The sequence below is a fragment of the Oncorhynchus gorbuscha genome, linkage group LG05, assembly GCF_021184085.1.
Source record: "Oncorhynchus gorbuscha isolate QuinsamMale2020 ecotype Even-year linkage group LG05, OgorEven_v1.0, whole genome shotgun sequence".
NCBI classification, from domain to species: domain Eukaryota; kingdom Metazoa; phylum Chordata; class Actinopteri; order Salmoniformes; family Salmonidae; genus Oncorhynchus; species Oncorhynchus gorbuscha.
In genome coordinates this window covers 77,222,111-77,235,121 of record NC_060177.1, presented here as the reverse complement: position 1 = coordinate 77,235,121, position 13,011 = coordinate 77,222,111, and the positions used below count along the sequence as shown (strand labels likewise).

The window sequence follows — 13,011 nt, the reverse complement described above, 5'->3', positions numbered from 1 at the left end:
GAATGAAGTCAATAAAAAGCTCCTGACAAACACACACACACACACCTGCAACACAAACACACACACACACACACACCTGCAACACAAACACACACACACACACACACCTGCAACACAAACACACACACACACACACACCTGCAACACAATCACACACACACACACGCACACACACCTGCAACACAATCACACACACACACACGCACACACACCTGCAACACAATCACACACACACACACACACCTGCAACACAATCACACACACACACACGCGCACACACACGTGCAACACAACCACACACACACACACCTGCAACACAATCACACACACACACCTGCAACACAATCACACACACACACACACCTGCAACACAATCACACACACACACGCACACACACGTGCAACACAACCACACACACACACACACACATGTGCAACACAACCACACACACACACGCCTGCAAAACAACCACGAGCACAACCACACACACGCACACACACGTGCAACACAACCACACACACACACACATGTGCAACACAACCACACACACACACACACGCCTGCAACACAACCACACACACACCTGCAACATAACCACACACACACCTGCAACACAACCATGAGCACAACCACATGTAACGGATGTGAAACGGCTGGCTTAGTTAGCGGTGCGCGCTAAATAGCGTTTTAATCGGTGACGTCACTTGCTCTGAGACCTTGAAGTAGGAGTTCCCCTTGCTCTGCAAGGGCCGCTGTTTTTGTGGAGCGATGGGTAACGATGCTTCGAGGGTGACTGTTGTTTATGTGTGCAGAGGGTTCCTGGTTCGCGCCAGGGTATGGACGACGGGACGGTCTAAAGTTATACTGTTACACACACACCTGCATCACAACCACATACACACCTGCAACACAACCATTAGCACAACCACACACACACACCTGCAACACAACCATGAGCACAACCACACACACACACCTGCAACACAACCACAAGCACAACCACACACACACCTGCAGCACAACCACAAGCACAACCACACACACACACACAGGTACCTGCAGAGAGAAGGCTCGTAGGGCAGGTATAGGGATGAGAGCTGCCATGAAGAAAGCAGTGACGTTACTGATGGAGGTGAGAGCTACACTAGCCCCTGTCCTCTTCAAACACTCCCCTGTACGGTCCTACACAGAGAGAGAGAGAGAGAGAGAGAGAGAGAGAGAGGGAGGAAAGAGTTAAAGAGAGAGAGAGAGAGATAAAGAGAGAGAGAGAGAGATAAAGAGAGAGATAAAGAGAGATAAAGACAGAGAAATCCCTTAGAATTTCAACCTGTTCAGATAGAGGGCTACAAAACACAAAAATTGCAAGAGGAGATGCATCATGACGCCAATGATGTGATAATAAAATATATTGCAGAGCATTCGGAGGGAGATATCAACAGCTGCAAAACATCTTAGTATGTTCCAACTTCCAACTTTATCTTAAGGCAAGTGTTTGATTGGATTAAGATATATGACAGGTGTCTGCCTCAGGTGTTTCGTTGGGTTGTGTTTAGGAATGGAATACATTTCTCTTATCTCTCCATGACACCTTACTAAGCTCATGAGTACAAAGACTGCATGCAGCTTGTGTGGCTTTTTAGAGGAAAGAGATCAGGTTCATCTCTGTTTACTGTTCATCTGGGGAGAGAGGAAATAGATCAGGTTCATCTCTGTTTACTGTTCATCTGGGGAGAGAGGAAAGAGATCAGGTTCATCTCTGTTTACTGTTCATCTGGGGAGAGAGGAAAGAGATCAGGTTCATCTCTGTTTACTGTTCATCTGGGGAGAGAGGAAAGAGATCAGGTTCATCTCTGTTTACTGTTCATCTGGGGAGAGAGGAAAGAGATCAGGTTCATCTCTGTTTACTGTTCATCTGGGGAGAGAGGAAAGAGATCAGGTTCATCTCTGTTTACTGTTCATCTGGGGAGAGATGAATGAGATCAGGTTCATCTCTGTTTACTGTTCATCTGGGGAGAGATCAGGTTCAACTGTTCATCTGGGGAGAGAGGAAAGAGATCAGGTTCATCTCTGTTTACTGTTCATCTGGGGAGAGAGGAAATAGATCAGGTTCATCTCTGTTTACTGTTCATCTGGGGAGAGAGGAAATCTCTGAGATCAGGTTCATCTCTGTTTACTGTTCATCTGGGGAGAGAGGAAAGAGATCAGGTTCATCTCTGTTTACTGTTCATCTGGGGAGAGAGGAAAGAGATCAGGTTCATCTCTGTTTACTGTTCATCTGGGGAGAGAGGAAAGAGATCAGGTTCATCTCTGTTTACTGTTCATCTGGGGAGAGAGAAAGAGATCAGGTTCATCTCTGTTTACTGTTCATCTGGGGAGAGAGAAAGAGATCAGGTTCATCTCTGTTTACTGTTCATCTGGGGAGAGAGGAAAGAGATCTGTTTACTGTTCATCTGGGGAGAGAGGAAAGAGATCAGGTTCATCTCTGTTTACTGTTCATCTGGGGAGAGAGGAAAGAGATCAGGTTCATCTCTGTTTACTGTTCATCTGGGGAGAGAGGAAAGAGATCAGGTTCATCTCTGTTTACTGTTCATCTGGGGAGAGAGGAAAGAGATCAGGTTCATCTCTGTTTACTGTTCATCTGGGGAGAGAGGAAAGAGATCAGGTTCATCTCTGTTTACTGTTCATCTGGGGAGAGAGGAAAGAGATCAGGTTCATCTCTGTTTACTGTTCATCTGGGGAGAGGAAAGAGATCAGGTTCATCTCTGTTTACTGTTCATCTGGGGAGAGATGAAAGAGATCAGGTTCATCTCTGTTTACTGTTCATCTGGGGAGAGGAAAGAGATCAGGTTCATCTCTGTTTACTGTTCATCTGGGGAGAGAGGAAAGAGATCAGGTTCATCTCTGTTTACTGTTCATCTGGGGAGAGAGGAAAGAGATCAGGGGGAAAATAAAAACAAGTAAATACGTGTCTGTGTTTCCCCTTCTACACAGAAACACACACACACATGCAGGAACACGCAGGCACACGCAGGCACACACACACACGCAGACACACACACACACACGCAGGAACACACACACACAAGCAGGCACACACACACTCTACAAACCGTTTTAGTACCCCAGACCTCAAGAGCCCACATCCTATGCATTAGTGTCTACAAAGTACGCTCCTATAGACATTTGAATATCTGGATGTGTGTGTGTGTATGTGTGTGTGTGTATTTTTGTGCTTGTGTGTGCGTCTGATGTGGCATCACAAGCAGACAGGCTCAGACACATTCGTCTAGGTGAGGGATAAAAGGAGGGGGAGACAGAGAGAGGGAGAGAGGGAAGGGGATGGATAGGTTTATTTTCAATCTTCCCCAGAGCCCATATCTAAAAAGTGTGTTAGAGTGCTGATCTAGGATCAGGTTCCCCCTGTTCATACACTCATATTCATTATGCTTTAAATAAGGCAAAACTGGTTGCAGATTAGCTCTCAGACTATTCCCTGCAGGCAGGGGTTCAAGAAGCCATGCCCACAGTGATCAGTGTGGTGTGGAAGCATAGTGTTGTTGTTGTGTCTCACCTCAAATGGGATCCTCTTGTTCTGTCCTGTCTCACTGAAGGCATGGGCCAGGAGAAACACATCATCCACACCTACACCTAGTGCCAGGAACGGAAGCACCTGAAACACACACGCACACCAGTTAGTCAGTTTGTGTGTGTGATATGTTACCGAAGTCTGAAATACAGTATGTGCAGGAGGCAGAGTTTGTAACCTTCGACTGATTGAACGGTAGTGTAGATAGCATCAAAAGTTTGGGGTCATTTAGAAATATCATTCTTTTAGAAATATATATTTTTTGTCCATTAAAATTGCATCAAATTGATCAGAAATATGTGTAGACATTGTTCATGTTGTAAATTACTATTTTAGCTAGAAACCGTTTATTTTTTAGGCGTACTGAAACCTGATTAAAGAATCAATAAAACTAGCCTTCTTTAGACTAGTTGAGTATCTGGAGCATCGGCATTTGTGGGTTCGATTACAGGCGCAAAATGGCCTTCTGAAACTCATCAGTGTGTTAATGTTCTAAGAAATTAAGGCTATTCCATTCGAGAAATTGCCAAGAAACTGAAGATCTCATACAACGATGTGTACAGTCGTGGGCAAAAGTTTTGAGAATGACACTAATATTAATTTTCACAAAGTCTGTTGCCTCAGTTTGTATGGTGGCAATTTGCATAACCTCCAGAATTTTATGAAGAGTGATCAGATGAATTGCAATTAATTGCAAAGTCCCTCTTTGCCATGCACATTAACTGAATCCCCCAAATAAATTTCCACTGCATTTCATCCCTGCCACAAAAGGGCTCGCTGACATCATGTCAGTGATTCTCTAGTTAACACAGGTGTGAGTGTTGATGAGGACAAGGCTGGAGATCACTCTGTCATGCTGATTGAGTTCGAATAACAGACTGGAAGCTTCAAAAGGAGGGTGGCGCATGGAATCATTGTTTCTCTGTCAACCATGGTTACCTGCAAGGAAACACGTGCCGTCATTATTGCTTGCACAAAACGAGCTTCAGAGGCAAGGATATTGCTGCCATTAATAGTGCACCTAAATCAACCATTTATCGGATCATCAATAACTTCAAGGCGAGCGGTTCAATTGTTGTGAAGAAGGCTTCAGGGCGCCCAAGAAAGTCCAGCAAGCGCCAGGACCATCTCCTAAAATTGATTCAGCTGCGGGATCGGGGCACCACCAGTACAGAACTTGCTCAGGAATGGCAGCAGGCATGTGTGAATGCATCTGCATGCACAGTGAGGCGAAGACTTTTGGAGGATGGCCTGGTGTCAAGAAGGGCAGCAAAGAAGCCACTTCTCTCCAGGAAAAACATCAGGGACAGACTGATATTCTGCAAAAGGTACAGGGATTGGACTGCTGAGGACTGGGGTAAAGACATTTTCTCTGATGAATCCCCTTTCCGATTTTTTGGGACATCCGGAGAAAAGCTTGTCCTATCATTGCTATGCAGACGACACACAATTAATCTTCTCCTTTCCCCCTTCTGATGACCAGGTTGCGAATCGCATCTCTGCATGTCTGGCAGACATATCAGTGTGGATGACGGATCACCACCTCAAGCTGAACCTCGGCAAGACGGAGCTGCTCTTCCTCCCGGGGAAGGACTGCCCGTTCCATGATCTCGCCATCACGGTTGACAACTCCATTGTGTCCTCCTCCCAGAGCGCTAAGAACCTTGGCGTGATCCTGGACAACACCCTGTCGTTCTCAACTAACATCAAGGCGGTGGCCCGTTCCTGTAGGTTCATGCTCTACAACATCCGCAGAGTACGACCCTGCCTCACACAGGAAGCGGCGCAGGTCCTAATCCAGGCACTTGTCATCTCCCGTCTGGATTACTGCAACTCGCTGTTGGCTGGGCTCCCTGCCTGTGCCATTAAACCCCTACAACTCATCCAGAACGCCGCAGCCCATCTGGTGTTCAACCTTCCCAAGTTCTCTCACGTCACCCCGCTCCTCCGCTCTCTCCACTGGCTTCCAGTTGAAGCTCGCATCCGCTACAAGACCATGGTGCTTGCCTACGGAGCTGTGAGGGGAACGGCACCTCAGTACCTCCAGGCTCTGATCAGGCCCTACACCCAAACAAGGGCACTGCGTTCATCCACCTCTGGCCTGCTCGCCTCCCTACCACTGAGGAAGTACAGTTCCCGCTCAGCCCAGTCAAAACTGTTCGCTGCTCTGGCCCCCCAATGGTGGAACAAACTCCCTCACGACGCCAGGACAGCGGAGTCAATCACCACCTTCCGGAGACACCTGAAACCCCACCTCTTTAAGGAATACCTAGGATAGGATAAAGTAATCCTTCTCACCCCCCTTAATAGATTTAGATGCACTATTGTAAAGTGGCTGTTCCACTGGATGTCATAAGGTGAATGCACCAATTTGTAAGTCGCTCTGGATAAGAGCGTCTGCTAAATGACTTAAATGTAAATGTAAATGAGAAGACAAGGTGAGCACTACCATCAGTCCTGTGTCATGCCAACAGTAATGCATCCTGAGACCACTCCCTTGCTTTTCAGCCAAGGGAGTGGGCTCACTCACAATTTTTCCTAAGAACACAGCCATGAATAAAGAATGGTACCAACACATCCTCCGAATGCAACTTCTCCCAACCATCCAGGAACAGTTTGGTGACGAACATGGTCTTTTCCAGCATGATGGAGCACTTTGCCATAAGGTAGATAACTAAGTGGCTTGGGGAACAAAACATCGATATTTTGGGTCCATGGCCAGGAAACTCCACAGACCTTAATCCAATTGAGAACTGGTGGTCAATCCTCAAGAGGCGGGTGGACAAGCATTGATTATGCAAGAATGGGCTGCCATCAGTCAGGATGTGGCCCAGAAGTTAATTGACAGCATGCCAGGGCGGATATTGACTTTGACTGGGAGCATCTTGACCGTTTGGTATGTAAGAAGTGCCCATCAAGCCAATCCAACTTGTGGGAGGTGCTTCAGGAAGCATGGGGTGAAATCTCTTTAGATTACCTCAACAAATTGACAACTAGAATGCCAAAGGTCTGCAAGGCTGTAAATATTGCAAATGGACGATTCTTTGACAAAAGCAAAGTTCGAAGGACACAATAATTATTTCAATTAAAAATCATTATAACCTTGTTAACGTCTTGACTATATTTCCAATTCATTTTGCAACTCATTTCATGTAGGTTTTCATGGAAAACAGGGACATTTCTAAGTGACCCCAAAGGTATTGTATGTCACCTGTGTGTGTGTGTTTTGTGGGTGTGTGTGTTGTATGTTGTGTGGGTGCGATAGCCTATATGTGTGTGCTACCTGTGTGGTGGCAGCATTGAAAGATATGCCCAGCAGAGAGCAGAGCCCCAGGCCTGCAGCCACAGACAGCGCCACCAAGAGGACACCAGCCAGTCCAACAGCTCCTTGAGACTTAGCACAGTCCCAGCGTAGCATGGTCAGACAGGCATAGGCCAACTACACAGAGAGAGAGAGAGAGAGAGAGAGAGAGAGAGAGAGAGAGAGAGAGAGCATGTTAATGCTCACACACACATGCTTACACACACACTTGCATTCACACACTTGCCACACACACTTGCCACACACACACACACACACACACACACACACACACACACACACACACACACACACACACACACACACACACACACACACACACACACACACACACACACACACACACACACACACACATAGGTATAGTTGATTAAGTGTGTTGAGCCCCAGGTGTGTGTTGTCAGTCTCACCATGAGCAGGTAGCCGCTGGCCACTCGTATGATGCTGACATCTGAGAAAGACTTGAGGATGTCTTCCAGAGTGGTGGTGGTAAACGTCAACACTTTCTGAGACGAGTTGGCTGCTACACTCTGCTTTACCACCTGGGGAGAGAGGGAGGGAGAGAGAGAGGGGGGGGAGAGAGAGAGAGAGAGAGAGAGAGAGAGAGAGAGAGAGAGAGAGAGAGAGAGAGAGAGAGAGAGAGAGAGAGAGAGAGGGGGGGGAGGGAGAGAGAGAGGAGGGGGAGAGAGGAGGGGGAGAGAGGAGGGGGAGAGAGAGAGAGGGGGGGAGAGGAGGGGGAGAGAGAGAGAGAGAGAGAGAGGGGGGAGAGAGGAGGGGGAGAGAGGAGGGAGAGAGAGAGGGGGAGAGGAGGGGGAGAGAGAGAGAGAGAGAGAGACAGAGAGAGAGAGAGAGAGAGAGAGAGAGAGAGAGAGAGAGAGAGAGAGATAGATAGATAGATAGATAGATAGATAGATAGATAGATAGATAGAGATTGAGAGAGAGAGACACAGGGAGAGAGAGAGAGAGAGAGACACAGGGAGAGAGAGAGAGAGAGAGAGAGAGAGAGAGAGAGAGAGAGAGAGAGAGAGAGAGAGAGAGAGAGAGAGAGAGAGAGAGAGAGAGAGAGAGAGAGAGAGAGAGAGAGAGAGAGAGAGAAAGAAAGAAAGAGAGAGAGAGAAAGAGATTGAGAGCGAGAAAGAGAAAGAAAGAGAGAAAGAAGGAGAGAGAGAGAGAGAGAGAGAGAGAGAGAGAGAGAGAGAGAGAGGGGAGAGAGAGAGAAATAAATAAATAAAATTGTGGGACAAACATCCAATTGAAGCCCTACTACATGCAGAATTATGTTGGAAAATCCTACAAGTCCAGAGAAATACACCAACTAATGCATGTAGGGCGCTTTCCAATAATAATGAAAATACAGAAAAGATCATTAAAATGTTGGCTACATCTAAATTCAAGTCCAAATTCAAGTCTGCAATTTAAAGCACTTTAAAGCCAAGAGCTGAGCCCAGAAACGAGCCTACTCAGTCAGCTTGTGTTGGACCTCACCAACCAAGCAGACACCAGCACTGCTTCAAAAGAAAGAATTCCAATAAGCAAAATCATGAACCAATCAAAGGAATCATATTTACAATACTGGAAAAACAAATCAAAATCCCAAAGCCGACTAAATTGCTATCTGACCCTAAACAGAGAATATGAATTGGCTGATTATCTCTACTCTGTCAGAGATATGAAGCAGAGACAGATCCTTACCAAGTACAGGCTGAGTGACCACCGATTGGCAATAGAAACCGGCAGACATATAAGATAAAAAGACATGGCTACCCAAAGAGGAGCGTGTATGTGGTCACTGCATGACAGGGGAGGTAGAGACAGAGATGCACTTTCTCATTTACTGTGATAATTATTCCTCACAAAGAGATTCATTATTCACAGAAATGACTACATATATTCCAAAATTTTACAAATTGAACCCAGAGGAAAAACTAAGAATACTCATGGGTGAAGGAGCAATGGCTCCTCTTGCAGTCAAATATGTATTTTCCTGCCATCGCCTGAGGGACACTGAATAATAACATCTGCATAGTAAACAGTAACTTACTTATTATTACTATTATTGTTATTACTATAATTATTCATGTTTATCATTCCAAATATGGGTGGTAATGGTAGTGATAACAGTTTAGTGATGGTAGTAGTAGTCGTAGTAATGATGATTGTAGTTGTAGTACTGATATAAAGAAGAAGATGACCGTTATTTAGTTATAAGTTAGTTATAGTTTCATTTTCCATAATTTGATTTTATATTTATTACATTTCTACTATTGACTGTTACCATTTTATTGTTATTATTTTTGTATTTAATTTTGTATTATTATTTACTACCATTTTATATTATTAGTTGCTATCATTTATAATTTTGTTAGAATGTATATTGTATACATTGTTAATTTGGCAATATTGACACAATGTTTTTCATGTCAATAAAGCAGCTTGAATTTGAATTTGAATTTGAGAGAGAGAGAGAAGGGAGAGAAAGAGAAGGGAGAGAGAGAAGGGAGAGAGAGAGAGAGAAAATGGAGAGAGAGAGAAGGGAGAGAGAGAGAGAGAGAGAGAGAGAGAGAGAGAGAGAGAGAGAGAGAGAGAGAGAGAGAGAGAGAGAGAGAGAGAGAGAGAGAGAGAGAGAGAGAGAGAGAGAGAGAGAGAGAAGGGAGAGAGAGAGAGAGAGAGAGAGAGAGAGAGAGAGAGAGAGAGAGAGAGAGAGAGAGAGAGAGAGAGAGAGAGAGAGAGGGAGAGAGAGAGAGAAGATAATTACTTGACACATTGGAAAGAATTAACAAAAAAACAGAGCAAACTAGAATGCTATTTGGCCCTACACAGAGAGTACACAGCGGCAGAATACCTGACCACTGTGACTGACCCAAAATTAAGGAAAGCTTTGACTATGTACAGACTCAGCGAGCATAGCCTTGCTATTGAGAAAGGCCGCCGTAGGCAGACATGGCTCTCAAGAGAAGACAGGCTATGCCCACAAAATGAGGTGGAAACTGAGCTGCACTTCCTAACCTCCTGCCCAATGTATGACCATATTCGAGACACATATTTCCCTCAGATTACACAGATCCACAAAGAATTCGAAAACAAATCCAATTTTGAAAAACTCCCATATCTACTGGGTGAAATTCCACAGTGTGCCATCAAAGCAGCAAGATTTGTGACCTGTTGCCACAAGAAAAGGGCAACCAGTGAAGAACAAACACCATTGTAAATACAACCTATATTTATGCTTATTTATTTTATCTTGTGTCCTTTACCATTTGTACATTGTTAAAACACTGTATATACTGTATATATATATAATATGACATTTGTAATGTCTTTATTGTTTTGAAACTTCCGTATGTGTGATGTCTACTGTTAATTTTTATTGTTTATTTCACTTTATATATTATCTACCTCACCTTCTTTGGCAATGTTAACACATGTTTCCCATGCCAATAAAGCCCTTGAATTGAATTGAGAAGGGAGAGAGAGAGAGAGAGAGAGAGAGAGAGAGAGAGAGAGAGAGAGAGAGAGAGAGAGAGAGAGAGAGAGAGAGAGAGAGAGAGAGAGAGAGAGAGAGAGAGAGAGAGAGAGAGAGAGGGAGAAGGGAGAAGGAGAGAGAGAGAGAGAGAGAGAGAGAGAGAGGGGGAGAGAGAGAGAGAGAGAGAGAGAGAGAGAGAGAGAGAGAGAGAGAGAGAGAGAGAGAGAGAGAGAGAGAGAGAGAGAGAGAGAGAAGGAGAGAGAGAGAGAGAGAGAGAGAGAGAGAGAGAGAGAGAGAGAGAGAGAGAGAGAGAGAGAGAGAGAGAGAGAGAGAGAGAGAGAGAGAGAGAGAGAGAGAGAGAGGGAGAGGGAGAGAGAAGGGAGAGAGGGAGAGAGAGAGAGAGGGAGAGAGAGAGAGAGAGAGAGAGAGAGAGAGAGAGAGAGAGAGAGAGAGAGAGAGAGAGAGAGAGAGAGAGCATCAGCTAAATAACAGGTTGGATGGTGTAAATGATATAAAAGCTAACAACTCTACAGGATGAGTAGGAGAGGCTCTAAGATAGTACAGTACTGCAGCTGTGACCACACAGATACACACATTATAAAACTCATTGCTTCTCTGGACTCTTTCACTGATGCTTACCAGAGCACTATTTCATTGACAAACCCACAAGCATAGAAGCACACACACATGCAGGCATGCACGGAAACACCACACACAGTAGATGTGTGGTCTGTGCCCCTGATGGTTAGAAGAGATTGATAAAAGCACAGTTCTCTCAAACAAATGATCACACCTGTTCCCTCACACTGAACACTGGGCCCCAAAAATGAATGGCTGACACATATAGACTCACATATATACGCGCACAAATACACACACACACACGCGCGCACACACACACACACACACACACACACACACACACACACACACACACACACACACACACACACACACACACACACACACACACACACACACACACACACACACACACACACACACACACACACACACACACACACACACACACACACACACACACACACACACACACACACACACACAGGGTCATATCGTGTGGAGCAGGGGTTAAGACCTTAAAAGACAAAGTTGATGTCACACATGAGCCACCAATGGGTCTGCAGCTGGGAAAGAGATTGTGTGTGCGTGTGTGCTCAAAAGATTTAGCGCCAGCCTGATGTTTTCCAGATGTCCTGCTCTCCCCTGCACAGCCCCCAACTCTAACCCACCGCCACACACCACTACTGGGACCACTCTCTACTGGAGGACCAGGCTTACATATGGGGTAAGCCAGGTTGCAAGTTCAGATACGGGGCCTACTGGGGGGCCCAGACTTCAGCTTCAGATAGGGGGCATGGGCTGTACTGGGGGGCCCAGACTTCAGCTTCAGATAGGGGGCATGGGCTGTACTGGAGGGCCCAGACTTCAGATTCAGATAGGGGGCATGGACTGTACTGGAGGGCCCAGACTTCAGCTTCAGATAGGGGACATGGGCTGTCCTGGATGGCCCAGACTTCAGATTCAGATAGGGAACATGGGATTTACTGGGGGGCCCAGACTTCACATCTGTTAATGCTGGGCTGAAACTAAAATGTGCACCCTACCAGGATGGAGAAAACCATGATGCATATTCAATGCATTGCTAGGGCCTTCTTGAAACTATCACAGCCATAGTGCATTATATCATAAGCTGCTGCTGCTAGTGCTGCCTCCAAACTAGGACAGAGGGACTGTTTCCTCCCGGCCTCTCCCATCTCGCTCTTAGGCCCACACAGGAGCAACTGGACTGAGGGGGAGGGAAGGCAGAAGGGGAGAGGAAGGGGAGGAGGACGGGAGGATAGGGGCTGGAATGTGCACATTACGTCTGCCATAGATAGGAATGCCTCTCTCTCTCTCTACACAGCATGTTTTTACAGTACACTCTGTATGGCTCCTAGTACAGTTTACTCCACTGTACACTCGCACACACAAACACATACAGCATTACCTCTGAGTATTTCCTCTGCCAGGCCTCCAGTATTGCTGCGGCCTTGTCTTGGTTCCAGTTGATATGGGACACGTCCTCATAGCCCTTCAGGTGCTCAAACATCTGCTTAGGGGTCATCAGCTGGAACATGGTCTGTAACGCCTGGGCACTACACACACACGACAGAGAAAACACGTCAGATAAACTGGAGCAGTAGTTCCCAAACTAGGGGTCGTCGGATATGAAAATGGGGTCGAGGGAGAATTTCCTAAATGTGTATATAGATAAACACAACATGGCCAAAAGTATGTGGAAACATGTAATTCGTCGAACATTTAATTCCAAAATCATGGGCATTAATATGGACTTGGTCCCACTTCTGCTGCTATAACAGCCTCCACTCATCTGGGAAGGCTTTCCACTAGATTTTGGAAAATTGATGTGGGGACTTGCTTCCATTCAGCCACAAGAGCATTAGTGAGTTTGGGCGATTAGGCCTGGCTCACAGTCGGCGATCCAATTTATCCCAAAGGTATTCAATGGGATTGAGGCCAGTCAACTTCTTCCATACCGATCTCGACAAACCATTTCTGTATGGAGCTCACTTTGTGCACAGGTTCATTGTAATTCTGAAACAGGAAAGGGCCTT

The 13,011-nt window shown here is 45.8% G+C and overlaps 1 protein-coding gene across 5 annotated transcripts in view; it reads right to left on the bottom strand.

Annotated features, from left to right (window-relative positions):
- LOC124036525 (protein patched homolog 1-like) overlaps window positions 1–13,011 on the bottom strand; it is a 158,811-nt gene that overhangs the window by 79,080 nt on the left and 66,720 nt on the right. For 4 of the 5 annotated variants that reach the window (XR_006838924.1, XM_046351220.1, XM_046351218.1 and 1 more), the window contains exons 8-12: window positions 12,384–12,531; window positions 7,320–7,451; window positions 6,871–7,026; window positions 3,573–3,671; window positions 1,058–1,183 (exon numbers count right to left, since the gene is read on the bottom strand). Coding sequence is in view for 4 of the 5 variants with exons in the window: in XM_046351220.1 (XP_046207176.1) it covers window positions 1,058–1,183; window positions 3,573–3,671; window positions 6,871–7,026; window positions 7,320–7,451; window positions 12,384–12,531 (661 nt within the window). In the remaining variant the exon portion in view is untranslated. Of the gene's footprint in view, window positions 1–1,057; window positions 1,184–3,572; window positions 3,672–6,870; window positions 7,027–7,319; window positions 7,452–9,220; window positions 9,342–12,383; window positions 12,532–13,011 lie in introns of those variants that run through there. The other variant, XM_046351221.1, reaches the window with a different exon arrangement.